The sequence below is a fragment of the Pteropus alecto genome, unplaced genomic scaffold (genome assembly GCF_000325575.1).
Source record: "Pteropus alecto unplaced genomic scaffold, ASM32557v1 scaffold75, whole genome shotgun sequence".
Classification (NCBI taxonomy): domain Eukaryota; kingdom Metazoa; phylum Chordata; class Mammalia; order Chiroptera; family Pteropodidae; genus Pteropus; species Pteropus alecto.
Genome location: NW_006440638.1, coordinates 25,482,812 through 25,510,440, shown reverse-complemented (window position 1 = coordinate 25,510,440; position 27,629 = coordinate 25,482,812). Strand labels below are relative to the sequence as shown.

At 55.5% G+C, this 27,629-nt stretch overlaps 2 protein-coding genes across 5 annotated transcripts in view; one reads left to right on the top strand and one right to left on the bottom strand.

Moving 5' to 3' along the window:
- Positions 1 to 22,149, top strand: part of DNAH1 (dynein axonemal heavy chain 1) — a 72,962-nt gene extending 50,813 nt beyond the window's left edge. Inside the window, 34 exon segments of the mRNA XM_006917564.3 lie at positions 1 to 109; positions 865 to 903; positions 3,655 to 3,833; positions 4,945 to 5,175; positions 5,868 to 6,064; positions 6,547 to 6,682; positions 7,637 to 7,845; positions 8,069 to 8,240; positions 9,003 to 9,194; positions 9,517 to 9,627; positions 10,369 to 10,554; positions 10,977 to 11,168; positions 11,866 to 12,033; positions 12,124 to 12,315; positions 12,502 to 12,633; positions 13,119 to 13,244; positions 13,859 to 13,978; positions 14,093 to 14,242; positions 14,379 to 14,539; positions 15,385 to 15,610; positions 15,743 to 15,938; positions 16,267 to 16,418; positions 16,934 to 17,130; positions 17,355 to 17,499; positions 17,758 to 17,916; positions 17,992 to 18,123; positions 18,505 to 18,675; positions 18,754 to 18,933; positions 19,003 to 19,179; positions 19,670 to 19,840; positions 20,006 to 20,136; positions 20,533 to 20,884; positions 21,209 to 21,443; positions 21,981 to 22,149. Coding sequence (XP_006917626.1) covers positions 1 to 109; positions 865 to 903; positions 3,655 to 3,833; positions 4,945 to 5,175; positions 5,868 to 6,064; positions 6,547 to 6,682; positions 7,637 to 7,845; positions 8,069 to 8,240; positions 9,003 to 9,194; positions 9,517 to 9,627; positions 10,369 to 10,554; positions 10,977 to 11,168; positions 11,866 to 12,033; positions 12,124 to 12,315; positions 12,502 to 12,633; positions 13,119 to 13,244; positions 13,859 to 13,978; positions 14,093 to 14,242; positions 14,379 to 14,539; positions 15,385 to 15,610; positions 15,743 to 15,938; positions 16,267 to 16,418; positions 16,934 to 17,130; positions 17,355 to 17,499; positions 17,758 to 17,916; positions 17,992 to 18,123; positions 18,505 to 18,675; positions 18,754 to 18,933; positions 19,003 to 19,179; positions 19,670 to 19,840; positions 20,006 to 20,136; positions 20,533 to 20,884; positions 21,209 to 21,443; positions 21,981 to 22,102 — 5,748 coding nt within the window. The 3' untranslated portion in view covers positions 22,103 to 22,149.
- A 526-nt stretch (positions 22,150 to 22,675) lies between these two features.
- Positions 22,676 to 27,629, bottom strand: part of BAP1 (BRCA1 associated protein 1) — an 8,776-nt gene continuing 3,822 nt past the window's right edge. For 3 of the 4 annotated variants that reach the window (XM_015593797.2, XM_006917562.2, XM_015593796.2), the window contains 8 exons: positions 27,368 to 27,515; positions 26,678 to 26,862; positions 26,083 to 26,216; positions 25,054 to 25,532; positions 24,779 to 24,939; positions 24,421 to 24,513; positions 24,224 to 24,296; positions 22,676 to 24,020 (listed from right to left, as the gene is read on the bottom strand). In XM_015593797.2, the coding sequence (XP_015449283.1) occupies positions 23,887 to 24,020; positions 24,224 to 24,296; positions 24,421 to 24,513; positions 24,779 to 24,939; positions 25,054 to 25,532; positions 26,083 to 26,216; positions 26,678 to 26,862; positions 27,368 to 27,515 (1,407 nt within the window). In that variant the 3' untranslated portion in view covers positions 22,676 to 23,886. The remainder of the gene's footprint in view (positions 24,021 to 24,223; positions 24,297 to 24,420; positions 24,514 to 24,778; positions 24,940 to 25,053; positions 25,533 to 26,082; positions 26,217 to 26,677; positions 26,863 to 27,367; positions 27,516 to 27,629) is intronic. The other variant, XM_025050655.1, reaches the window with a different exon arrangement.

Sequence of the window (27,629 nt, the reverse complement as noted above, 5' to 3'; positions counted from 1 at the left end):
AATGCCATCACCCCACGGCTGACACGCCACTTCAATTACCTGTCCTTTGCTGAGATGGACGAGGTCAGCAAGAAGCGCATCTTCTCCACCATCCTGGGCAGCTGGATGGGTGAGCGTTGAATAGCAGTGGGAGAGGCCATGGCAAAGGCAGAAGCCCAGGCCGCGTAAGCTATACCAAGAACAGCTGGGTAGCTGCTGGAAAAGGTGAAGTGGCTGAACCATTGACCTGGCTTCACCCCTTACTCAGCTATGTTACTTTTGGCAAGTTCCTGAACCTCTCTGAGCCTCAGTTTCTTCATCTGTAAAATGGGTAGTAATATTAGTGCCTGCCACCCTAAGTCCTGAAGGTTAAATACATCGCACCTAGAGCATCTAGCATGAAGCCTGGCAGGTGGTGATTGCTGAATATAATGTATACATGTGTACACATATGCATTTACTTGCATAAGTACCCATATATCTGTTAGTACTTGCCCAGAAACTCTGGTAGGACGTTTCTTTTGGAACTCAGGAAAAGCCACCAAGATAGAATGGACAAAGTGGCCCTGATCCTCTATGGGGCTTGGGGAAAAGTCCACCCCAGGATGGAGTTTTCCCCCACCAGCCCACCTCCCACCTGACACACACTCTGACCTGTGAACTGAGCGATGTAAATTGGGCCTGCCTTCCTCTGCACTGCCCCTAGGGGCTATAGGCCAGACTCGTCTACATGCCCAGCTTAGGGGTAGGGGCCACGGTGCTCCAGGAGGGATGTGTAGGGGTCAGTGGCTGCTCTAGGAGCTGCCCAGCTGGACACAGCCAGTCAGGGAGGGCAGCAGGGGCCCACCTAACTCCAAGCCCCATGTCTCTTCCTCAACCCTCTAGATGGACTCCTAGGAGAAAAAAGTTACCGGGATCCTGTGCGTAAGTGCAGCCCTGGGCAGGGCCTGATAGGGTCTGGTTGGGGTGGGTTCCAGGGTGAGCCCTGGGCTCTCATTGGGTGTGGCTGAAGCTGGTGACCAGGGGCCACAGTGAACTGTTCTCAGGCTCATGTGAGGACCTTGGGTTAGCACAAGGGCCAACTGTCTTCCTAGGCTCATTCACCCATTCTTATAGCCATCAGTCCTTCAGTGTGGGAGTTAGTGTCTGTCCCATAGTAGAAGCCAAGTAATGTGAGCTAAATGAATGAATAAGGGAATCCAACAATCTCTCACCCTGTTTGAAAAATAAGAGGCTCCAAAGAGAGCTTGCTCCTCCGAGGAGCGGGCATGAGCCTAAGATCCAGGGGTGATCTGCAGCCCTCATGGCAGCCTCATACAGGGCTGGTCTGTCAGTCATTGCAACAGGGCTAGCAACAGCTCCACACCTCTGTCCCCACATCACGTCCCAACTTCTTCCCCCGCTCTGCTACAAGAGGCCATCAGAAAACAGTACCCTCTCTAGGCCTCCACATCCACTGCATACCCGCATCCAGGCCTTCCTTGGCCTTGTATTCTTTACTGTTTCAGGAAATGTACTTCCCTGCTTTCAAGTGAGGCCAAGACCTCCTTTTAGGCCTGAATCCCATCCCCTATTCTCTGCTTGAGGACATGGCTCTACCTCCCACCCACAGTATCTATAGTCCCTCCTCCACTGGGCCTGTACGTCGGCATGCAAACATGTCCTGATTTCTTCCACCTTAACAGCAAAACACAAAACCACCTCTCTTGGCCCCTTCCCACCCATCCTGACCATTACTCCATTTCTCTGCTTGCCTGGATAACAAAAATCCTCAAAAGCATTGTCTCTTCCTTCTGGTACCAGCCCACCCCTCCCACTTTCCCTTGTCACCAGTGGCCTCATGTGGCCAAGCCAAAGGTCAGCTCTCAGTCCTCACCTTCTCTGGCTGTCATCAGTGTTGTCCTGGCAGGTGGCTTCTCCATCAGTCAGAGTTGGGCACCCTTTCCCTAGCCACCCTTCCCAGATTGACTGGGGTTTGCTCTCTAGCCTTCTCCCTCTAACCACGCTCTCCCCGGAGATAAAGTCTGTCTTAGTGCTGACAACACCCGAGTCCTCATCTTCAGTCCAGATGTCTCTCCTGAACCCTTGACCCCACAACTCCTCTTGAATGTCCACTGGGCATCTCAGATTGAACATGTCAAACCCAGGTTCCTGACCCACTGCCACCCCATGGGTCTCATTTCAGGTGAAGCAACTCTGTCCTTCTAGTTGCTCAGGACAAGAGCCTTGGCGTCATCGGGACCCCTCTCTTTCTCTCACACCCATATCTGTCAGGAGATCCTACTGGCTCTCCCTGCAGAACCCACCCTGAATCACCGCTGCTGCTCACCACCCAGACACCACCCATCCTCACTCACCCGGCCGTAGCTGCAGCCTCCTCCCTGGTCTCCCTGCTTCTTCCTTCACCCCCTGTTATCCATCCATATGTCCTCTGTTCATCCGTCCTCTACTTGCAGCCAGAGGGACCCATTCAAACATTAAATCAGGTCCACATTTTCTCTCCTTTCCCTTTCCTCATCTCCCCTCTCTTCCCCTCCTTTCCCCTCCTTTTCCTTCTCTCTCTCTCTGTCTCTCTCTCTCTCCCCCCACCCCGCCCCCAGCAGGCAAGCGCCCAAGCCCCAACAGTAGCAAGCAAAGTCACCCCATCAGCTCCTCATCATCTCTCAACTCTCACCCCCTCCTTTTAGTCCTGAATCCCCCAGGTGTGCCCACCCCAAGGCCTTTGTCCACTCAGGCCCCTCTCTGCAATTCTTTCTCCAGTTCAGGTCCTGCTTGCACCTTATTTCTTCAGGTTTCTGCTTGCGTGCCCCTCCTCAGTAAGGCCTTTATGTCAAATCCCCCCAACCCTGGCTGGCTCTCTCCAGTCTCTCCTGCTGCCAGTCTCTCCACAGCACTTTATGTCACCTGTTTACTATCCACATTACTTGTGGGTCTATCATAGTCTGTCTCCCCATAAGCATGTCTGCTTGTTGAGGTGAAGAGTGTCTGGGCCCAGGACCAGGAACAACACCTGCATGCATGGAAGGGCCCCCTTTGGAGCTCAGGAAACCCTCCTGCCCCTTCTTTACATTCTCTCACTTATTGGGGCTCCCCTTGCCCTCTGATAGAATTGTAGTTCCCAGCAAAGAATTGAATTGTTTTCAAAGAATAAGGAAGTAGGTTATGTTAGAGGCAGGCTGGAGATTGCAGCAGCTCCAAGGTGAGCCAGAAGGTTACAGTTGAGCTCCAGGCCCCCTAAGTTTACTGTGCAGTCCTGAGCCCATGTAGACCATGGGACCCTCCCCATGCATGCCTCAGAACTGATACGTTTCAAGTCTGGGACACAGCCCTATAAGGAAAGGCAGTAATGGCCCCACCCAGCACTGACCCCATTAGCGTCCCCAATTCCATGAATGCATCCCAGCACCCCAACACAGGGACAGGCTATGTCAGTAATAAGCATGTAAAAAGATGGAGCTCAGAGCAGAGGATTCCTCACGCTGAGGTTGGGGGCATCAGGAAGACTTGGTGGAGGAGATGGCATCCAAGAGGGGCTGAAGGGTGGGTGGAATCAAGCATGCTGCCTGAAGAAGGGGTGTCTGTAGTAGAACACAGCACTGGCAAGTGCAGGGGTCTAGCATCTGCAGAGGCTGCACAGGGAACTCCCACCTGTGTGACCCACTCCTATTCCCACAGCTGGGGCCCCCAACATTGCCCACTTCACAAATCCCCTCGTGGAAGCTACCATCATGGTGTACTCCACCATCACCTCCCAGCTGCTGCCCACCCCAGCCAAGTCTCACTACACCTTCAACCTAAGGGACCTCTCCAAGGTCTTCCAGGGAATGCTCATGGCCAATCCAGCCAAGGTCGAGGTGAGGATCTGGTGGGTCCCGCCCCAGTGTCCAGTAGAGAAGTGCCCATTCTTCCCTCACTATCCTCCCTGGCCTCCCAATTTTAAGCCACCATGCCCAAATACTTCCCAACCTTGATCAGGCCAGGTCTTAAGGGGGGCTGGGAACATAGTGGGCACCAGGCCCCCAGGAGCCCTGCCTTCATGCAGCTGAGCTCCACCTTACAGATCAAACCCATGCCTAGAATGGGGCATGTGATAGGGCCACGCAGAAGAGGGAGCCAGGGCAAGGCCAAGGGGTAAGAGGGTTCCTGATGGAGGCCCTGGGTGCGAGACTTGCAGGGAGGGTGAGTGGGATGCCTTCCAGGATCTAAAGGCATCCAGGTGGAAGGAGCAGGAAGTATAGCAAGGAGTAGGTGTCATGTGTGCTGGGCAGGCTCTAGCAAATTCTGTGGGCTGCCAGGGAGAAGTGTCCTGAAGGAGATGGGGAGCCAGTGGGGAAGGGAGGGGACAGATTTGCAGAATGGGGAATAGACAGGTCAGTGTGTGTGAAGCCCAGGGCCAGAGAAAGAGGGTAAAAGGACAGAAGCTACTCTGGTCTTGCCAAACTATAGCCAAAGGAGTTGAGAGAAGAGCCTGGGGGCTTCCTAAGAGCAATCCAGTCGCCCAGGGGGAGGCAGGGAATCAGGGATGGTGGTGGCAGCAGAGACAGAGATGGGGGCAAAGTCAGAGGGGATTTACAGGTCAAATCAGTGGGGTTACCTGAGTGGTTAGATGTGGGAAGTTTAAGAAGAATCAGGCATTCCTCCTGGGCTTGGAGTTTAGGGAGCCATGGGGGCCACTAGAGGGGAGAATCAATGACCAGTTAATAGAGCTGGGTGCCCAGGAGGCACTTGGCCAACTGGGCCTGAAGCTGAGGGCAGAGAGGCCCAGTCAGCACTCTGCAGGACTCGGTCTTCAGTCGGCCAGCAGATGTACCTTCGAGCAGCTCCTGTGCATAGCCCTTGCCAGGTCTCAATGGGAGACCCAGGCCCAGGAGCTGCGCCTCCACTCCACCCTCCTGCTCCTGCTGCTTTGAGAGGTGGCTAAGGGCCCAGCGCCAAGGGCGGGCACTGATGCTGGCGTGTCTGCAGAACAAGGTGCAGCTGCTGCGACTGTGGTACCATGAGAGCTGCCGCGTGTTCCGTGACCGCCTGGTGAACGAAGAGGACCGCAGCTGGTTCGACAAGCTCCTAGAAGGCCACATGGAGGAGTGGGAGGTGGCTTTCAATGAGGTCTGCCCCTTCCAGCCCATCCTTTACGGGGACTTCATGTCTCCAGGCTCCGATGTGAAGTCCTACGAACTCATCACCAGCGAGAAAAAGGTGAGGGAGCCCAACTGATGCCCTACCCCTGGTGGTGGCTTCTTCACTCTGCACCCTTGGGACTCAGGCCCAGATGCTATGACCAGTGTGAGGACACTGGGTTAGAAGGCCAGCTCCAGGACTTCAGGCTAGCATTTGCCTCTCTGAGTCCCATTTCCTCACCTGTCAAATAGGTGCAGCTGGCCCCGCTTGACCCGTCTTTGAGGACAAGCCTATGGTTCAACTGAGACAGGCTCTGTGAACAGAAACATGCTGTGCTGGTTTCAGCGGCTCTCATCCCACTCACAGAGGGCCAGCAGGACCCCTGGGGCCATGAGTCTGAGCCAGGACCCCAAGGAGGCAGGAAGAGGCCTCGGTCAGTGGCCTTAGAGCTGTGTGACTGGAGTGAGCCTTCTGATGGTATCTCTCTACACATATCCTCTCTTAGTTCCCAGGAGGAACTAGGGCCCCAGCAGGGCCCCGGTTCAGTAGATCCTGGTGGGCCCCAGAGGAAGCAGGCAGGGCACTGACACTGACCTTCATGCCTCAGGATGTCCAATGGGTCAGGCCTCATTCGGACAGACCTGGCTTCTTAAGGCCCAACACCCTTCCATCCACACAGGAGCAGGGTGGGCCCTGCTAGGGGTGCACTTCCTCTGCGTCATCCAGGTGCATGAGAACAGAGGGAGGACCTAGTTTTTACCATCCCCCAGATGATGCAGGTAATCCAAGAGTACATGGAGGACTACAACCAGATCAACACAGCCAAGCTGAGGCTGGTCCTCTTCATGGACGCCATGAGCCACATCTGCCGTATCAGCCGCACCCTGCGCCAGGCGCTAGGCAACGCACTCCTGCTGGGCGTGGGTGGCAGTGGCCGCAGTTCCCTCACACGGCTCGCCTCGCATATGTGAGAGCCCCCAGACGCGGTGGGCAGGGGTTGGCTGGTGGCAGGCTATCAGTCCCATCTATAGTCCCGTCTACAGTGCTGAAAACCTGGGGCCACCCCGAGCCAGACTCTCCCAACCCATGGGCTTCTGGAAGGACTATGAGTAGAACCTGGTATCCAAGTAGAGGCAGCAGCAGTGCCCTGTGCTGCTGTGGGGAGGGGATGTCGCTGCAGGCATCTAGGAGGGATTCCTAGAGGTGGCGGCCATGGGCCCGCTCCCAGAATCAGATCTGGGAGGATGGAAGAGAAAAGTATTTCAGGCTGAGGGAACAGCTTGAACAAAGGTCTGGAAGCAAGAGAGCAGGTCACGGCCTGAAGAGTTTGCCAATTTGCCTGGGGTTAGAGCAAGATTCTGGATGGCTGGGGTGGGGCATAGGCACCCACTAGCATCTCAGCAGTTGGCGCCAAGCTCTGTTAGGCTTCTTCCCAACTCCTGTCTCCAGGGCCGAGTATGAGTGCTTCCAGATTGAGCTATCCAAGAACTATGGCATGACCGAGTGGCGCGATGATGTCAAGAAGGTCTTGTTCAAGGCTGGCCTGCACAACCTGCCCATCACTTTCCTGTTTGTGGACACCCAGGTGCCAGGGGCAATGGGCAGGGTCCATGGCGGGCTGGATACAATCCCATCCGGCATGGCATCCTGGAAGGTTGTCAGTCTTTCATGCCCAGGTCACTGTCAGTGGGGCGGTTCTTGGGAGGGATGACTGGGACCCAGGCGGAGGGGGCAGGCCACAGATGGGTGGGTCAGCCATGTGGGACCAAATATAGCTTCTTAGAGCTAACGGCATAGATCATTACTGTACCCCAAGGATAAAGAAGGTCCCTGATACCGTGGCTGATCACAAGCAGCACCCCACTCACTGGCCAACAGCTTCCCACCTCAAGAACCACAGAACTTGTGCCCAAATTGCTGTGTTCATAGTTCCCTATCAGGGGCAGCTCCCTCTGGAGCTTGCTATGTATGAGGCCTCTCCCCATATCTCCAAGAGAAGGAGAGGTGGTGGTGCTGGGGCCTCAAGACAAATACAGCAGAGCTTAAACCTGGCTGGCAGTCAGACTGGGTTAAGACTGAAGCCCAGAAATGTGCACCACCTTGGCAAGGGCCCCTCCGCTCCTACCCCTGGACTCCTTACATGGAGTCAGCCAAGTGAGGGTGCCCTCTGACATTGGCCAGGCCCTGACCATATGAGTTGGGCAAGGACCCATTTCTGCCTGTGGCCTGGTTTCCTCCTGTAAGTAACTTGAGGTATGGAGAGGCCTGGAAAGCGAGGAGGAAGATGCTACATCTCCCACCCAGGACCCTTCCACAACCCAGCGGTGATGTTCAGGGTCTCTGTCGTGGGGCTGGCCTGTGTGCAAGTCCTAGACCACAACTTGCGAGGTCACTTACATGACCTGGGGCTTTTCTGAGATGTAGCGGCATGGTCTATAAAGTGGGGCTGTTGTGAAGGTCCAGTGAGACCGTGGCTGTGGAGTGTAAACCCCAGGGGCCGTCATCAAGCCTCCGTTCTTCTACCCCCATCCTTCCCCAGATCAAGAATGAGTCCTTCCTGGAGGATATCAACAATGTCCTGAACTCAGGCGACATTCCTAACCTCTACACGCTGGATGAGCAAGACCAGATTATAAACACCATGCGGCCCTATGTTCAGGAGCAGGGCCTTCAGCCCACCAAGGCCAACCTCATGGCTGCTTACATGGGGCGTGTGCGCAGCAACATCCACATGGTGCTGTGTATGAGGTACAAGCAGCCGTGACAGCTGCTCGGGACAGCATGGATATGTGGGGGTGCACTTGGGCCTAACTTCAAGAGAAGTGGCCTGGGCCTGGCCACCATGCCATTGGCTACTGTGTTGCTGCTTCCTGGCCGCCACACCACCAGGCTCTGGAGGGGTCCTGAGTCTTGGGTTACTGGGTGTGTAAGTCAGGGTCTCAGGGGCCTCATTGGACTCCCAACCTTCCAGCCCCATTGGAGAGGTCTTCCGAGCTCGCCTGAGGCAGTTCCCCTCCTTGGTCAACTGCTGTACCATCGACTGGTTTAACGAGTGGCCAGCAGAGGCCCTGGAATCTGTGGCCACCATATTTCTGAATGAGATCCCAGAACTGGAAGCCACCTCCGAAGTAATTGAAGGACTGGTAGGTGTCTTGGTTAGAAGCAAGCCATCAGGGGGAAATGTTTAGGTTTGGGCTTGGGGTCACCAAGGCCCACCACTGATGGTAAGCCTCTGGGCAAATAGCTTTACCTGTCTAAGCCTCAGTTTTCTCATCTGTATAATGGGAATGCTACAAGGTCATCATAGTAACATGGGAGGTTGGGCATAATAGGATAAACACAGTCACTGTTTATCCTATTCTCTGAGGGTTTCTTCAAAGAACACCTTGACACAACCCAGAGACCATAAAAGCAGGGGTCTAGATTTGACTAGTCCAACTCGAGAGAGTGATGATCACCTGGGGACCAAGAGCCAGGGTGAGCCAATTCCCCATTTTCCCTCAACAATGCTGTGGCCTTAGGTTCTCCCTTCCCTTAGATTCAGCATCCAAGGGGGCCCCACATTAGGGCTCTCAAAAAGAGGCAGGTCATAGGGGCTATGACAAAGGCACTGGACCAAGAGCTGAGAGATACCTGGGTCCACATTCAAAGCTAGCTCTGCTTTTGACAGCTGTAGAACCTGAACAAGCCCCTTAACATCTCTGGGTGGTAGGTTTTTCATCTGCAGAATAGGTAACCTTGACCTGGAAGTTGTAAGGTCATAGAAAGTGAGTGTGACGGGCATCTAGGTTGCTGCACATGGTTCCCTCCTCAGGACCAGGCTGCAGTGGCTTCGAGGGCACCCTGGTGCCTCCTCTTTGCTGGGGGCTCTACAAGGCTGCCATCCATGGTCTCCCATCCCACAGATTCAGGTTTGTGTGTATATACACCAGTCGGTGGCCAAGAAGTGTATTGAGTACCTGGCTGAGCTGGCCCGCCACAACTATGTGACCCCCAAGAGCTACCTGGAGCTGCTCAATATTTTCTCCATTCTCATCGGGCAGAAAAAACAGGAGCTGAAAACCGCCAAGAACCGCATGAAGAGTGGCCTTGACAAGGTGGGCCAGGGTGGGGCTTGTAATCAACAGCCAGCTGGGTTCTGCCTGCTCCATCTTAGCCCTGATCCAGAGCAGCCCACAGTGCTTAAATGGGTGGCTTCCTCCCACATCGAAAAAGCAAAAGCTGCCAGCCAAGGGCCAGGCCACAGCAGACCACTTAACAGATTCTCAGGGGACTGCTCCCATCCTCTGGGGTCCACTGGGCAGCCTGGGGACCACTGAAGCTGCCGGCCACGGCCTCTCACTCATGAGAGAGGGCAGCCCTTCAGGACCCTCTCCCTAGCCTCCTTCAGGCCCAGCTGTCTGTATCCTACACCCTCAGCTGCTGCGCACTTCTGAGGACGTGGCCAAGATGCAGGAGGAACTGGAGATTATGCGCCCCCTTCTGGAAGAGGCTGCCAAGGACACCACGCTCACCATGGAGCAGATCAAGGTAGGAATGCCCCAGGCACATCCCTGATGTCAGTATTTTTGAGGAAGCTTGGCATCTCCATGTAACCACAAGATCACTAGCTGCCTGACCTCTACAGGTTACTTAGCCTCTTTGTGTTTTTCTTCATTCAGTAATCATTTGTTTATTCAACAAATGCTTGGTCAGAGCCTGTTCTATGCCAGGCACTGCACTGGGCAGGGGATATGGTAAAGAGCAGGACAGACAAATCCAAACCCCAATAATCACAACACAGACTGCCTAGTCTCTCTCTGGGCTCCTCCAAGCAGCCCCACCCCCACCCCCACCAGCAGACATCGAAGATTTGCATAGTCATTCTGACTGCTTTTTGACAGAAGCAGTTGCGTCCTGCTCTACAAAGTCAGTGTATTGAAACATTTTTTCCAGGAGATGGAAAGACAGTGACTTGCGGGAGGAATGCCTTTTTCTGTCTTGCATGGAGGTGCCCTATGGGCTTAGAGGGCCCTGTGCCATAAGGCAGTTATGCTCAAGCGTATAAAGCGGGGCCCCATGCCAAGCACACAGTGAACACTCAGGATTGGAAGAGACTTCTGGCACTCTGGATCTCCATGGTCTGTCACAGCCGAGAGACCCTTGGAAAACGGGACATCTCAACTCTCACTTCCGTCCACTTGGGGAGAGGCAAAGAGGAGAAAGGGAAGGAGGGCACACCTGTCCCTGACACTGGCCACCAGCTGAGCCCTCCCTGCCTCTGGTCCCCAGGTGGACACGGTCATTGCTGAGGAGACCCGGAAATCAGTGCAGGCAGAGGAGATCAAGGCCAATGAGAAGGCCAGGAAGGCACAAGCTATTGCCGACGATGCCCAGAAGGATCTGGATGAGGCACTACCTGCCCTGGATGCAGCCCTGGCCAGCTTGCGCAACCTCAACAAGAATGATGTGACTGAGGTTGGTGGCCAAGCGTCTCCCAGAGCTCCCCCTGGCATTTCTTCCCAGTGCCTCTTGGATCCTAGCCCCCAGGTCCCCTCTACACATCCCTTGGGGGTCATGTGCTGAGAGGTGAGGACAGAAATAGGGCTTGAATCCAGCCACTGCCCTTACCTCCTGTACCAGCCCCAGTGACCAGGCAGGAACATAGGGAGGACTTTGGGCCTTGAAAGGTGAGCTTCCAGGACTCAGTGGCCAGGCCTAGGTACATGGGAGAACAGTAGGAGTCATAGGCTGAGGCCAACCTCAGGGGTCTTCGGGCATGCCCTTTGTGGTAGTAGACTTGGTTAGTAGGGCCCACCCTGTCTGGCAGCTGCCCCTACCCGAGGAATACCAACTCAGAGATGGATTTCCTCCCTCTCCACTCTTTGCCTGGTCCACAGGTGCGTGCCATGCAGCGGCCGCCTCCTGGTGTGAAGCTAGTCATAGAGGCTGTGTGCATCATGAAAGGCATTAAGCCCAAGAAGGTGCCTGGAGAGAGGCCTGGCTCCAAGGTGGATGACTACTGGGAGCCTGGCAAGGGGCTGCTGCAGGACCCTGGCCGCTTCCTTGAGAGCCTCTTCAAATTTGACAAGGTGAGTATGCCAGGTACCTGGGCAGCCAGTAAGTGAAGAGAAGTGGGGAGAGGACCCTGCCCCACCACAGTGCTGGGGTCTCTGTCCTGTCTCCCTCTGCCTGCAATACACACAGCCCTGTGGCTATAGAGCTGACAGGAACCAGATCCTGGCCCGGAGGGACTCTCCAACTGGTTGGGGTGACAGACAGACCTACCAGCAGATGAATATTGAGGAAATTGGGCCCTGGGCTGTTTCCTGTGCCCATAGGATGTCACCCAAAGTTACTTCAAGGCTCCGCAGCTTAGAGATTCTCATGCCTTTTCCTCCTTGCAACCCCATGGCTTGCCTAGACCTTCACCATCTGGAATACAGTTGGACCCGCTATGGGTTTCCCCATCCCTCCACCTCCTCTTCCATCAGGGCACTGGAAACCAGAGGCCCCACAGGCCTATTTAAGCCCAAATCAGCAGTGCTCACAGCCGATGCTCAGGCTACCCTGGTCCCAGGCTCTGAGCTCTGGGAGTTCATGAGCAATGCAGATTCTTGGGCCCATCCTGAACTACAGGTTGGATTCTCCCAGGGTGGGGCAAGAGCCCCAGGAAGTGGTGAGTTCTCGGAGTAGAGATTATTACCCTTGAACATGAACCTGGTTGGGCACCACTACCCTGTCCTCCCTGGGAAGCAGCCCCCTGAGGCCCATGGTTCCTGTGTCCAGGACAACATTGGGGAAGCAGTGATCAAAGCCATCCAGCCATACATCGACAATGAAGAGTTCCAGCCCGCTGCCATTGCCAAAGTGTCCAAGGCTTGCACCTCCATCTGCCAGTGGGTGCGCGCCATGCACAAATACCACTTCGTGGCCAAAGCCGTAGAGCCCAAGCGGGTAAGGACTGGGTGTAGCTGGGAGGCAGGGAAGTGGGGAGAGGTCTCCCTAGAGCACTAGACCAGCTAGCCCTGATCCCTCTCTCTGCAGCAAGCCCTGCGGGAGGCCCAGGACGACCTGGAGGTGACACAGAAGATCTTGGAGGAGGCAAAGCAGCGCCTGCAGGAGGTGGAGGACGGCATTGCCACAATGCAGGCCAGGTACCGAGAATGCATCGCCAAGAAGGAGGAGCTGGAGCTGAAGTGCGAGCAGTGTGAGCAGAGGCTGAGCCGAGCTGACAAGGTGTGTACACCCTTCAGGGGAGGGTATGGCCTGCCACAGGCTGGGCTGGAAGTGTCTGCGTGGTGGTTGGATCCTGGGGTAGCTGTCTGCAACCCCTCCCCAGCAGCCTGAGAGCTGCGCCGGGCAGGGACACCTTGGCCCCTGGCTGAGCCTCCCAGAGCTCACCCCACGGGGCTGCCTCTGCAGCTCATTAACGGTCTGTCGGATGAGAAGGTGCGCTGGCAGGAGACAGTGGAGAACCTGGAGCACATGCTTAACAACATTTCTGGCAATGTGCTGGTGTCTGCTGGCTTTGTGGCCTACCTGGGCCCCTTCACGGTAAGGAACCCCCATCCCTACCTGAGATAGCCTTCCCTCCCAAAGAGGCCCTGCCTTGAGGCCTCACCTCTACAAGGGGCAGCCTGCAGGGCAGCTCTTCCCTCACTCACTCATTAAACAGGTGCCCCGTCTGAGCCAGGGGCTGTTCCAGACACTGGGGATATGGCAGTGCATGAAACAGCCAGAAAACTCACCCTGGCAGGGCTGGCCTTCCAGTGGGAAATAGAGCTTGCACTTCTGGGCTTGCAGTGTGTATGTCATTTAATCATCACAGATGCCCTGACAAGGGGGCATTGTTATTACACCTGTTTCACAGATGAGGTGCTAAGGTTTATGGAGGCCAAGTGAGACTAGAGTAAAAGAATCCAGCTCCACATCTGAGCTCTGACCTCTGTGTACAACTACCAAGAGCCGGGGTGCAGGGGGAGGTGGGAGGGTGTTGCAGGTGTTGTGGTGGGATGGACCCGAGTCTGGCATCTCCTCAGGGCCAGTACCGCACAGTCCTCTACAACCACTGGGTCAAGCAGCTCGAGATCCACCATGTCCCACACACCTCTGAGCCCACGCTAATCGGGACGTTGGGGAATCCTGTGAAGATCCGCTCCTGGCAGGTGCCTGCTGAGGGGGGCTGAAGTGACTGGACTAGGCCATGGTTTGAGCTGGGCCAGGAGCCTCCTTCCTCTCTCCCACCCTCTTTCCTGAATCTTCTTAGAGATGCCTCCCCTGAACCCACCTGGGCCCAGCAAGAGGGTGGCGGGTAGGAGAGGAGAAAGCTGAGTGGAATGTGGCTCAGTTGCCAGCTAACTGTGGGTAGAGAGTTCAAGGAGTGGCTTGAAGAGTGAGGGTGAAGTGGAAGAGCAGTGTCCAGAGTGAGGGTTAAGAAAGGTTCACTAAAAGTCATGTCTGAGCCGGACTGTGAAGGGCAAGTAGAGTTGGCACAGGGAGAGAACCAAGAGGCTGTAGGCAGAGGTCAAGGGCGAGCCTAGGCCAATGGGCTGCAGGCTCTGTGGAGATGGTCTGAGCGAGGACTCAGTAGGCAAGAGGACAGAAAGACCAGTGAAGGAGGGGTTGGGAGCCAGCCAACTTAGGAACACACTGTCACCTACTCCCCACCAATAAGTAGAGGACAGACGTAGTCAAAGCATGAGATTAAAAGTAGCTGATGTCTCAGCTGACCCTGTTTATGTGAGATCCCCAACTCAGTATGGCGCCTGGTGCCCCACAGATTGCTGGCCTCCCCAATGACACATTGTCAGTGGAGAACGGGGTCATCAACCAGTTCTCCCAGCGCTGGACCCACTTCATTGACCCTCAGGGCCAGGCCAACAAATGGATCAAGAACATGGTGAGCCCACCTGCCAGATGCCACCACCCCACCCAGCAAGGCTTAGCAGGGATTAGCTGAGCCTCAGGGTGGCTCTCAGTCCCCACAGCCCCTACCTGCCCCCTATCCCCCCAGGAGAAGGACAATGGGCTGGATGTGTTCAAGCTGAGTGACCGTGACTTCCTGCGCAGCATGGAGAATGCCATCCGCTTTGGAAAGCCCTGTCTTCTAGAGAATGTGGGCGAGGAGCTAGACCCAGCCCTGGAGCCTGTGCTGCTCAAGCAGGTGAGCCTGCAGCCATGGGTGGCGGGGAGGGGGTTGGGAGTAGACTGACAGCCTGGACAGGGGAGAGAGCAGCCTCCCTCCCCTGCCACACTGGTGAAGCCCAGGTCACAGTGCTTGCCCATCCCACCCGCCACAGACATATAAGCAGCAGGGGAACACAGTGCTGAAACTAGGGGACACAGTGATCCCCTACCATGAGGACTTTAGGATGTACATCACCACCAAGCTGCCCAACCCACACTACACACCCGAGATTGCCACCAAACTCACCCTCATCAACTTCACCCTGTCGCCCAGGTAAGCCCCCAGCCCCCAGGCTCCTGAGCATCAGCTCAGCCTGCCCAGCTGCCCCTCTCCTACCCTAAAGCCAGGATTCAGTGGGTCTTTCCCTGACTCAGAGACACTGCCAGCTTTCTTCTGGTCACTTCGTCTTTCCAGGCCTTTCCAACCCCTTTACCAGTTTCCCTTACTTGCACCGTTTCCACCTAGAAAACCCCACACCCAACCATCCTTATCCATGGTCAAGACCCACCCCCAGCCTCCCTGAAGAGCACTAGCCCTACCTCGTCCGGATATCCTTTCCCCTTGTGCACTCACCCATAGAGCTGTCCTGGAGCCCTGAGTTGAGCATAGTCTGGGTCCCTGAACTCAAGCCCTGTTTCCTGCCCTTGCTGCCATGAGCCCAGGCACTATGGCTTTCAGTGGCCACCCACACGAGCCTCACCAACCCGCAAACCCCACAGGCCTGCCCATGCAAAGGCCTTCATGCCAGTGGCCACTATAAACCTCTCCACAGAGCAGGGGATGTCCCTGTCTCCTCCTTAAGTCCTGTCCCTCCCAATTACCCACAGCTCCCTCCTGAGAGGGAGTTTTTCAGATACCTCAGCAGCTTATATATCCAACTGCCTGCCCCTACTGGGAACCAGGTTGCCACCCGAGTTCTCACTGAGAACCGATCACTTTGAAGGCAGGCTCTACATTATCCCTGAAGTCTGAGACAGGCTAGGCCTCCCAGGCTGACACCTGCAGGGTCTCTGTGCTCTTGGAACCCCAGGAGCACAGATAAATAGGTGGGCAGGCTCAAGGATGGCCCTCTGGGGCCCACCAGGTATTATAGACAAGGTATTCCCTGCTCTGGGCAGTGGCCTAGAGGACCAGCTGTTGGGCCAGGTAGTGGCTGAGGAGCGGCCCGACCTGGAAGAAGCCAAGAACCAGCTGATTATCAGTAATGCCAAGATGCGCCAGGAGCTGAAGGACATTGAAGACCAGATCCTGTACCGGCTCAGCTCTTCTGAGGGCAACCCTGTGGATGACATGGAACTCATCAAGGTGCTGGAAGCTTCCAAGATGAAGGCTGCAGAAATCCAGGTTGACAACTGCCTGCCCACCCTGCCTGCCTCTCCCTACCTGCCTTAGGCCTGACCCCTGTCCCCACCCACTCTGCCTGCTACTCTGCCAGCCTACCTGGGCCTAACCACCACTCCCCTACTGTACCCCCAGGCCAAGGTCAGGATTGCAGAGCAGACAGAGAAGGACATTGATCTCACACGCATGGAGTACATACCCGTGGCTGTCCGCACCCAGATCCTCTTCTTCTGTGTGTCCGACCTGGCCAACGTCGACCCCATGTACCAGTACTCCCTCGAGTGGTTTCTCAACATCTTCCTCTCGGGCATCGCCAACTCAGAGAGGGCAGGTAGCCCTGGCACTCATGCACACATTGACTCAAATGCCCGGCTCCCACCCTGGCACAGATGGGACACATGTGAACACATTTCTACAGTGGGCACATACATAAACTCACACCCATAGTCACTTGCACATGCTCAGACACACCCCAATAAGAACATACACACAGCCTTACCTACCCTCCTCGAAGCCCTTTTACTGGGAACCCCAAAGCACCAACGGGAGGCCCAGACTGCCCTGTAGCTGCGGGGACGACTGGCAGGGCTGAGCTGGACCCAGGATTCTTGCTTCCCTTTCCTCTCCCGGTGTGTTGCCATCACCTCTCTGCCCTGCAGACAACCTGAAGAAGCGCATTGCCAACATCAACCGCTACCTGACCTATAACCTCTACAGCAATGTCTGCCGCAGCCTCTTTGAGAAGCACAAGCTGATGTTCGCCTTCCTGCTGTGTGCCCGCATCATGATGAACGAGAACAAGATCAACCAAGTGCATGAGTAGAGGGGCAGCTGAGCAGCGGGGTTGGGGGGGAGCTGGCAGTCCAGGAAAGACTGCCTGAGGAGTTGCCCCGTTGCAGGGCCTGGGAGGACAAGGTAAAAGGAAAGGGAAGTCCAGGCATGAAGGTACAGTAAGAGCAAAGGGGCAGAGGCCTCAGGAGTGGAATGTGGCTCAGTTCCTCCCAGGTACAGTAAGAGCAAAGGGGCAGAGGCCTCAGGAAACACAGTCCCTTGCTTAAAAGCAGCCAGGAGACCCTGGGTTAATTGTGGTCCAAACAGTCCTATGAGTGCAGGCCTTCTCAGAGCCTTGGGTATGCTGATGGGCACAGAGGCTGGCCTGAGCCTCCCAGCTTATGCTCTCATGAGCCCCAGGTACTTCGCAGTGTGCTGGAAAGCTCTGCCAAGGTAGTGAGAGTGACAGCCACCACTGCTCCAGCCCTCACTGTGTGCTGGGTGGGCTCACAGGCACATAGGGCTTGGCACTAGCCTCCCTATGTCCCCTGCCAGAGTGAGTGGCGCTACCTCCTGTCCGGGGGCTCCATCCAGGTTATGACTGAGAACCCTGCAGTGGATTGGCTGTCAGACCGGGCCTGGCGAGACATCCTGGCACTCTCGAACCTGCCAACCTTCTCCTCCTTTGCTGTTGACTTTGTGGAACACCTCTCAGAATTCCGGGCCATCTTTGACAGCCCCGAGCCCCACCGGTGAGCTGGGCCCCAGGGCATGGCAGGGTGGGCATATCAAAGAGGTGAGACCTCAGACACAGGAGCCTTCTTTATGGGGCCACCCAGGGTTGCCCTGCAGCTATGACCACATCTCTTCCATGTCCCCGGCCACCCCATTCTCCTCTGCCATCTAGCCAGTAGAGTCCCTGTGGCCAGTGCCCTCCAATTGGTCAGCTTTCAGGGAGATATGGGAACTATTATAGGGAACCCTTACCTGGCATCTGGGACCAGTACCTGGACCAGTTCCAGAAGCTGCTGGTCCTGCGCTGTCTGCGTGGGGACAAGGTTACTAATGCCATGCAAGACTTTGTGGCCGCCAACCTGGAACCACGCTTCATTGAGCCCCAGGCAAGTGCTACCAGCCAGTGCCCTGGGCTAATCCTCACCTTGGGTCCCAGGGGTCTGGCTGCACCTGGACAGATACTTTTGCAGCCTTGATCAGGCTAGGACTCCTAGCCCCACCACTCCAAAGGCTCTGGGAGTTCCAGACCCCACCAGGAAGCTACCCTGGGACCTCTTTCGGAGCCCCCAAGATTGCCCTCCATTGCCCTGGTCCCTGTGTCTCCTTAGCCCCAGGTGGCCTTAGAATCTCTCCCTGCCCTGTAGACAGCCAACCTGTCAGTGGTTTTCAAAGACTCCAACTCCACCACGCCCCTCATCTTTGTGCTGTCTCCTGGCACTGACCCTGCTGCCGACCTGTACAAGTTTGCTGAAGAGATGAAGTTCTCCAAGAAGCTCTCTGCCATCTCCCTGGGCCAGGGCCAGGTAAGGGTGGGGCAGGGAGGGTGATGGGGGACCCGGCCAGCTGGTCCCAGCCACTCAGCACTTCTGCCCCCACAGGGCCCTCGGGCAGAAGCCATGATGCGCAGCTCCATAGAGAGGGGCAAGTGGGTCTTCTTCCAGAACTGCCACCTGGCCCCGAGCTGGATGCCAGCCCTAGAGCGCCTCATCGAGCACATCAATCCTGATAAGGTGCCCCAACTTCCTCTGCTGAAGGGAGTACTGACGTGTCCACCCAAGACTGTGAGGCTGCATGAGATGGTCCCCCAAATTACTCAGCCTAGCCTGTGCTAGGGAACTGACACATGAAACATGCATCAATTGCATTAATCTTCCTCCAAGTTACTGTTGCCAGTGATAATGTGATTTGCTCAAGGCTACCCAGCACGAACCAGTGACCCTGAGACTTACCAAAGCCCATATTCTTAACCTGTGGTCTGTGCAGCCTGGCCTGGCCCACCCAAGGGTGAAGTCAGGCTAAGTGTGGCCCAGGGTTTCTGAGTTGGATGGAGCCTGGTGTTGGGGAGGCCACCAGGTGTGGCTCTCGATGCTCACATGGAATGTGGTCATCAGGTCCACCGGGACTTCCGCCTGTGGCTCACTAGCCTTCCCAGCAACAAGTTCCCAGTGTCCATCCTGCAGAATGGCTCCAAGATGACCATTGAGCCGCCACGTGGGGTCAAGGCCAACCTGCTCAAATCCTACAGCAGCCTCAGTGATGACTTTTTCAACTCCTGTCACAAGGTAAGGCACACTGACAGTGTCCCACCCTACCTTACCCCGTCCTCACCCCTCACGTGTGCTGCCCTCCATCTCTTGTAGGTGACAGAGTTCAAATCCCTGCTGCTATCTCTGTGCCTGTTCCACGGGAACGCACTAGAGCGCCGAAAGTTTGGGGCCCTGGGCTTCAACATCCCCTACGAGTTCACGGATGGGGACCTGCGCATCTGCATCAGCCAGCTCAAGATGTTCCTGGATGAGTATGACGACATCCCCTACAAGGTGGGCTAGGGGCAACCTGGGGGCAGGAGACTGGGCGCTTGTGTGGGCCCTCACCCACCCACCCCATAGGTCCTCAAGTACACAGCAGGGGAGATCAACTATGGGGGCCGTGTCACTGACGACTGGGATCGCCGCTGTGTCATGAACATTCTGGAGGACTTCTACAACCCCGATGTCCTCTTACCTGAGTACAGCTATAGTACCTCAGGCGTCTACCACCAGATTCAACCCACCTATGACTTGAATGTAAGCACACTCTGGGTTCTGGGGTGCTGTGAACACCTGAGTGCTGGGTGAGAGAAGACCTGGCCCCTGCCCTCCAGTAGCTCCTTCTCATTGGTTAATCCGTCCCACAAAGGCAGCCACTACTGCCTGAGTGCAATTATTCAATAAGGCAGGGGCAACCTGACCCAGCCCACACAGTCACAGAGGGCTCCCTGAGGAAACGCTTCTTCAGCTAAGATGTGTGGGGAGCAGTCAGGGGATAGGTCAGGCATTCCAGAGTGAGTCATCAGTGTAAAGGTGGGAGTGTGACAGGTTTGAGCAGCCAAATGAAGTAGCGGGGAGTTGGATGGCAGTGACAAGGGGGCTAGGAGGGAGGCAGAGGCCACTCACAGAACATCTCAGAGGAGTTCCAAGAACAACAGGGTTACAACCAGAGTGATGAGTGGGGGATGTGCTCAATTGGAGGGCTGCCCGCAGGCAGGGGCTTCAGTTGCGCCCTCCTACTCTTCAGGGCTACCTCTCCTACATCAAGAGCCTCCCACTCAACGACATGCCTGAGATCTTTGGCCTGCACGATAATGCCAACATCACCTTCGCCCAGAATGAGACTTACGCCCTGCTCGGTGCCATCATACGGCTGCAACCAAAATCGTCCTCTGTGGGCGGCCAGGGCCGGGAGGAGGTAGGTGGCAGCACGGCAAAGGGGCCCAAAAGTTGGGCAGGGCCAATCTGCCACCCACCATCCTGCCTGCTCCCTTGTGGGAAGGAACTCTGTTCATGTGAAATCCTACAAGGGTTGGAGGGGGTGGGGGCAGCCCTGACCCCCAGTATCCCTTTGCCCTTACAGATAGTACAGGATGTGGCCCAGAACATTCTGCTCCAGGTGCCTGAGCCCATCAACTTGCAGTTGGTGATAACCAAGTATCCGGTGCTGTATGAGGAGTCAATGAACACGGTGCTGGTACAGGAGGTCATTCGGTAATCCCCCCACCACTACCAGCCCTGAGTCAGCGGACCAAAGGGCTGTAGAGAAATGACAGCAAGAGCTACTATGGGCCAGGTGCCATGACAAATGCTATAAATCTATCCTCTAACTCAGCCACATTCTTATTGTTCCCATTTTACAGATGAGCAAACCAAGGCCCAAAACGGTTACATGAACAGTCTAGGGTCACACACTTGCTAAGGGCCAGAGTGGGGATTGATACCAGTATGTCCAAGCAGTTCTATGCTCTCTCTCTCTTAGCCTCTATGTTTGGCCATTGTTTTTTTTGTTTTGTTTTGTTTTGTTTTGTCTATGGCCTACAACTGGAGAGTATAGATACTGCCACATGGCCCTGGCCCACTGCCTCCCTCCTTGGTACTGGCCCATAGGTACAACCGGCTGCTGCAGGTGATCACACAGACACTGCGAGACCTGCTCAAGGCGCTAAAAGGGCTGGTGGTGATGTCCTCGCAGCTGGAGTTGATGGCTACTAGCTTATACAACAACACTGTGCCTAAGCTCTGGAATGCCAAGGCCTACCCATCGCTCAAGCCACTGTCCTCATGGGTCATGGATCTGCTGCAGCGCCTAGACTTCCTACAGACCTGGATCCAAGGGGGCATCCCAGCCGTCTTCTGGATCAGTGGCTTCTTCTTCCCCCAGGCTTTCCTGACAGGCACACTGCAGAACTTTGCACGCAAGTCTGTCATCTCCATCGACACCATCGCCTTTGATTTTAAGGTCTGGACACAGCTATGGCCAGGTCAGGTGACAGGCTGAGGTACGGCCCAGATAGGAGGAACCTGAGGCCACAGATGGCTGACAGAGTCGGGAGATCCCTGAGTGGGGGTTGTGGGTGGGCAAGGAGAGCCAGGCCAGAAGAGACCATGAGCCCTAGAGAAATTCCTGGGGCGGGATACAGACTGCAGGCTACCAGCTAAAATGGAAAGTGAGTGATAGGCAGGCAGGCAGAACTCTCAGGAGGGAGTCTGTACTTCTAGACCCAAATCCTAATCCAGATTCTGGGTGTTGATATGTGTGGGCGTGTCTGTGTGCCCACCACAGGTGATGAGCCAGTCAGTGTCAGAGCTCAAGCAAAGGCCCGAAGAGGGGTGCTACATCCATGGATTGTTCCTGGAAGGTGCCCGCTGGGACCCCACGGCCTTCCAGCTGGCTGAGTCTCGGCCCAAGGAGCTATACACGGAGATGGCCGTTATCTGGCTCCTGCCGATGCCCAACCGCAAGATCCAGAACCAGGCCTTCTATCTGTGTCCCATCTACAAGACACTGACCCGTGCTGGTACAGGACCCAGGGCAGGGAACCTATACAATAGGTGGGGGCCCAGGACTGGGCCAGCCCAGGCCAGTTAGTGTGACTCAGGTTAGCGGAACAAGATCGCTGACAGGGGTCAGTAAGCAGTGGTGAGACCAAAGGGGCAAAGGCAGAGCCTGGTGGCAGCTCAATCCATAAAAGTAACCCCTGAGCTCACCATCTTCTTGCCTTCCTCAGCAGACCCACCTTGGGTCCTGGGAACCCAGCCTGACAATGGAGGTTCAACGTGGGTAACTGAGGCCTAGAGAAAGGGGATAGGCCAATGCTAGGTCCAAGAGGAAATGAGCAGTGCCATCAACTCTCCCACTGCCACCTATCCTCAGTCAGTGCATTAACCTTGGGCAGGCCTGAACATTGGCCAGACTCATTCACCAGGCAGGTTTCCTCTTGGGTCAGGGACCCCTCCTTGTCTCCAACTCAGTCTACCAAATCCATTTCCTTTACCCTGTCCCCGCTCTAGTTTTGGCAAACAACTTAACCCTCACCACTTGTTACCTGCTCTAGGAACACTATCAACCACTGGCCACTCCACCAACTACGTCATTGCTGTGGAGATCCCCTCCAACCAGCCCCAGCGACACTGGATAAAGCGTGGTGTGGCCCTCATCTGTGCCCTGGACTACTAGATTTGGACCGAAGGGTGGGGGCCATTAAAGTTGAGTTTTCTAAGCAGTCCAGTTGAGCCTTACCTGCTTACATCAGACCCCTTCTGCAGAACTCACTGCCAGGGAAAGGGGACATAAGGGGCTGCAGCAGCCTCAAAAGAATGTGGCTAACAGGGGGAAGGGTCAGAGGTGGCAGCTTTGACATGCTGGACCTGTCCAAGTGCAACAAGGAGAAAGGTGATCCCTACGAGGTGTGAGAGCCCCTCCAGGGAGAGCACTAGAGGAAGCCCGGCCTCCTCACCCAGAGCCCCAGCATCTCCCAGGTTGCAAATCTATCAGATCTGGTAAAAGCCGTGGTATGGCCCTCTCCTCCCAAAATACACCTTGCACACAATTCTTCAGTTTCCATAGCCCACCTGAAGGCCCTCCTTACCTCAGGTCCTAAATGCTAAGCTTAGAGTCCTAAGAATCTCTGCCCCAGAAGTCTGGATGCCCAAGAATGCATATTTCTCACCTCTCTGGTCACAGGTGTGGTTAGGGTCCTCACCCCTATCAGCCTAGACTTCAAACCTCAGGCCAGTAACAACACAAAGGTTCATTTTTTAGTTTTATTCATTCATTGATCCAATATTTACAGAGGCTCAAGGGGTCAGGCTGTGTTCAGCACAGAGAGGCAACTGCCATGCCTGTCAGCTGTCTCCCACCCCGCTTCTCTGCCTTCCCTCCCCCCCACCACTATGTACAGATAAGGGGCCTGCTTGGATTACCTTCAAAGCCATCTGGCAGAGGCCAAAGGACTGTTTAGGGCCCAAGCTCCAGAGGCAGTGCTTGGCCCGTTACCCTTTGGCATCAGGCCCTCTGGGAACATGGGGGCTCCAACTGGTTGTCTTGGTCCTATTCCTGACCCTAAATGCCTTGCAGAGGCTATGGAAGCTGGCATGGCAGGAAAAGCTGAGTGGTGCCAGTTTCCTGCAAGCATCCCTGTCTCTGCTACCCCTAAGAGGGAGATATAGTAATACTGAGGGGCTGGGCAGAGGCTCCTCTGAGCCAGGCTCCAGGGACAGAGTCCAGAAGCTCAAGGCAGACCCATTATCAGGGCCACAACACTGAAGGCCCAGAGCCTTGCCACAGAGAGCAGACTTGACAAGCCCAACTGGAATGAGGGAGTTAGAAGCCACCAAACAGCTTAAACACTCCTCTTTCTCAGGCCATGGGACCCCAGAGGCTGCTCACTCCACCCCCACTGGGACACTCTACTCCCAACTCAGCCCAGCAGCTGGGTCCCTGAGTTTGGAGGTCTCCCAGGAGGAACGAAAAGCAGACCTGACTTCCTCAAAACTAGAAACAACCAGCAGCTGGGGCCAGCATAGCAGGCCAATGCCCACCCAGGCCCCACCAAGATGACAGCTATTAGAAGACAAAGTCAGGAAACTGGCTATGTCAACACAGTGGTGGCAAGATGGGCCAGAGCCCAGAAAAATAGACATCTCTGTAGGCAAAATATATATTCTGCTGCCCAGGCAGAAAGGCCAAGTCCTGCAGCTCCACAGCCAGCTGTGGAGGAAGCTACAGCATCTCACTGTGCCCCAGCTCCAGCTGCTGCTTCCTGAGCACTATGGGGCTGACCTGCCCTACCAGGCCCAGAGGCACAACGCAGGAAATCTCGGCCTGGCTCCCATTCCCAGGGTCTGGGCTCTCTGGCTGGAACTATTCAGTAATACTGGGAAGGGGGTAGTAGGGCAGGGAAGGGGCCCTGGTGAGGGCCACACGGCAAGAGCGGGCTATAGAGTCAGGGCCAGCAGTCCTCATTGGCGCTTGGCCTTGTAGGGGCGCGAGCGTTTCCGCCGGTCAGGCTTCCGCTGCTTGTGGAGCCGGCCAATACTGACCCCTTGCCGCCGCCTCACTGAAATGTTCTGTTCCACCAGGTTAGCCAGCATGCCTGTGGAAAGGTAGAGGCCCTTGAGCAGGTGGCTGGATGATCAGCAGCCACCTGTTCAACAGGCCCAGAGCTAAGGTTCTCACAACCTTTCCTGAGCCCCATAGTCTGCTCGAACCTCAGTAGAGGCCTGACAGAGGGGGGACCTGAGGGGCATGGCCCACAGCAAGTCATGCCAGGTAAGATGCAATAGTGAGTCCCCTCACCTTCCTGAGCCAGCATGGAGATGAAGGTGCAGATGAACTCATCATAGTTGTGGGTTCTTCTCTGGTCGTCAATCTGTAGGAGAAAAGGATGAAGGTACTGTAGCCCATCTCCTCAGAGCTGCCACCAGCTGACCTTGGGAGGTTGCATTTCTTGGAAGATAGGGGCAGAGGACCAGCCAGCGGGAAAGATGACCCACCTTGAACTTCTTCCTCTTCTCTACCTCTTCCTTGAGGCAGGCCTCATAGTTTGCAATCTCAGCCTCCACACACTTCAGCAGTGCCAGGAGCTCCTGCCAAAACCCAGCATTGCACCCATAAGTAGGGGCTGGTCAGCAACAAAGCCACACTACCAAGCAGCAAGAGGCAAGGAAAGCAGCCAGATTGCCTGTAGCTGGCCGAGACCCCTGCCACTACACAACATAGAAAGCCTTCCTGGTGCCTAGCTTCAGCCACTAACCTTGACACCAAACTTCCAATCAAGAACTCAGCCCTGGGCAGCAGTGCCCCAGGTCCTTCCTTCTGCCAGGATTAGAAGAGAAAACCACACGGGCTCACCTTGGGTGAGTACTTCTCCCCACTCAAGGGCTCACCAGGCCTGACCAGCCCAGCCTTCTCTCTGCCATCTATAGCTTCCACCACCTCCTTCTCCTCTGGGCTGCCAGACACATGGCTGCCTTGGCTCGGTCTGATGGAGGGTGAAGAACCCTTCCCACTCTCTGGGGAAAAAAGGCATGAAAAGACCCATCAGAGTGCAGGACACTGGTCACTTGGCCACCTCCCTCCTCCTTCTTTGGTACACCAAATGGCCAGTGGGCCAGCCCAAGACCCACCTATCAGTGCCAGGGGACTCAACACACCATCCTCAGCCAGGTGTAGCAGGCCTGTGCTGATGATAGGACCCAGGTCACGTACAGCACGATTGTAGCGTATACAGTCAACACGTAGCAGGCTGTCATCCTCTCCAAAGAGCACCTTGGAGATGTGGGAGGTGACAGGGCTGGAGGGCCGCGTTGGGTTGGCTGAGCGGATAGGTGAGCGCAGTGGTGAGTTGAAAGCGCTGCCAATCTCGGAGGCTGTGTCTGTGCTCTCATTGCTGGGGGTGGGCGAGGGCTGCGAGTGTGTGGGCACTGCAACAGCTGGACTCCCAGCCCCGCTGCTGGTCTTGATGGACAGGGGAATCGAGAGGTCTTTCTGGGACTCTTTGAGTTTCTCAGCCAAGACGTTGATAGTATTGGGCTGCAGTACCGACAGCTGTCCATCCCCAGAGCCACTCAATGGCCCTGTCTTCCCTGGCCCCTTTCGCTTATACCTGTGGGGCCCAGGGAGAGGTAAGCCAAGGAAATGGGCCAGGTGACCACATACCCAGCAATGCCCAGAATTGTCTGAATACATCCTGGCATCCAGGGACTGACCCTATAGCTCCTCACAATCAGTCCAGTAGCCTGACCCAGCCACATCAAGCCTGGCACCCTAACCTCAGACAGTTGAAGCCAGGTGTCCCCAAAGGACACCTCCAGTTGCTGGCTTTTTGCCAATATCATATCTTCCAGCAAAGCTACCCCTGCCTCATCTCCTCTATCCCTGCCTCATCCAATTCTTTAAGGCCTAGCCAAAAGTCCACCTCCCAACAGGACATGTCTTGATGTTTGGTTAAATATGCTCAGCCATACCCCCCAGCACTCCAAAAATTTCTTGGGACCTGAAGTCAGCCCCTTCATGCCAGCTTCCCCCAGGGCCCTACACTCAGCAGGTGCTCAGCACTGTCTATCTGCTGAGGGGCATTCTAAGACATGGGCTGGAATATTCAAGATAGGGTATGCAACACTCAGCACTTCCAGCCTTACAGAGCTGAGGCTGACCTGATGGCAGAGTTAGTGTTCTGCACGTCATCCTCCTCATCATCCTCATAGTCGTCCTCATCGTCTGAGTACTGCTGGGGTGGGCGGACTGGAACTCGGCTGCGGCCCACACCTGCTGCCAGGTCTTCTTCCTCCTGGGGCAGAGACCCAGGGCAGCCATAAGCAGGGATCAGTCAGCCCAGGCTTGGTACAGCACTCATAGCCGGAGAGAAAACCAACATGGCTCTCCAAGTTGAGTCCACTGAACCCCTCCAGGTGCTCCAGAGCCCACCCTTGGCTCCTAGGGAAGCTGCTGCCCACCCACACTACCAGCCTATGCAGGGCTGCTGAGACAAAGAGTGCCCTGAAACATTTTGCCAGCAGAACTCTACCCACAGAGTTGTACCCAACGAATGTGATCTAAATGTTCAGCCCCATAGCCATGAGGCTGGATTTAAAGTTAGAGAAGCTCTCTTTGCCTCCCGAAGCCCCCATGAGTATCAGAAGAACCAGGCCCAGGTAGATGATGAACACCTAGGAACCATCTGAAAAACTGCCTATGGCAACCTCTCCAAAGAATCCTAAATTGAATTCTGCAGGAGCACTCCCAGCTCACCTGCATGGGGGACTTGGCATAGTTGTGATTATCCAGAAAAGCCGGCAGTCGCTGGACAATGGGAGTGGGGTTTGGGGGAACCCCATTGAGGCTGCTTCCTGGAGGCTTCACCACCAGCTTGGGTTTGCTAGGAGGGCTGTGCGTCAGGGCTTGTGGGCATGAACTAGCCACCTCCTCCACACCATCTGAGTGGTGAAGGAGCACAGACAGGACCTTCAGCCAGATCCTCAAGAAAAGCTGTCCCCAGCCCACTATCTCCCCAGTCCTGTGACACAGCACTCCTCCCCTCGCTTTCCAGAGAATAGCTGAGCCAGCTGGTGGAATGGAAGTCAGTAAACTCTAAGTCATGTGCCCACAGAGACAGAGGACAAGGTGGAAAAAGAGAGAGAGGCGGAAAGTAAAAAGCTTCTAAGAAAACCAGAAAGGGAATATAAATTACAGAGAAGGCTCAGGGGCCTGTGGGCCTGTAGTAATGGCAGCTCTATACAGGTGCCTTTCTCTAGGGAAAAACTGCTCTCCCTCCATGTTCTAGTGGGAGAGGGCTACAGGCACTGGCCTTCATACCGCCCATAAAAGCTTCTGAACCATTGCCCAAACGTTGCCATAGAAAAAGACTTGCTCTACTTGGGTCACCCAGCTCACGCTGGGGGTGTGGAAGGGGCCCATGAGAGGCCCTAAAACCCCCAATACCTGTGTGGGTGCTCTCAGAGGCTCCTGGGACCCTGCCTGCCTCCAGAACCAGGGGGGACTTGCCACTGGCTGGTTTGGACTCCTCAGGCAGCTGCGACTCTTGAGATTTGTGGGTCTGAATCAGCTCTGGTTGCGTTACCCTGATCAGCTGAAAACAGAATCCAAGGCTCAGAGTAGTGAAGGCAGCCCCAGCCTCTACCTTGGACAGCTAAGAGTCTTGGCTCTGCCCACACCAACAAAACAGCCAAACTCAAGCCTCTTT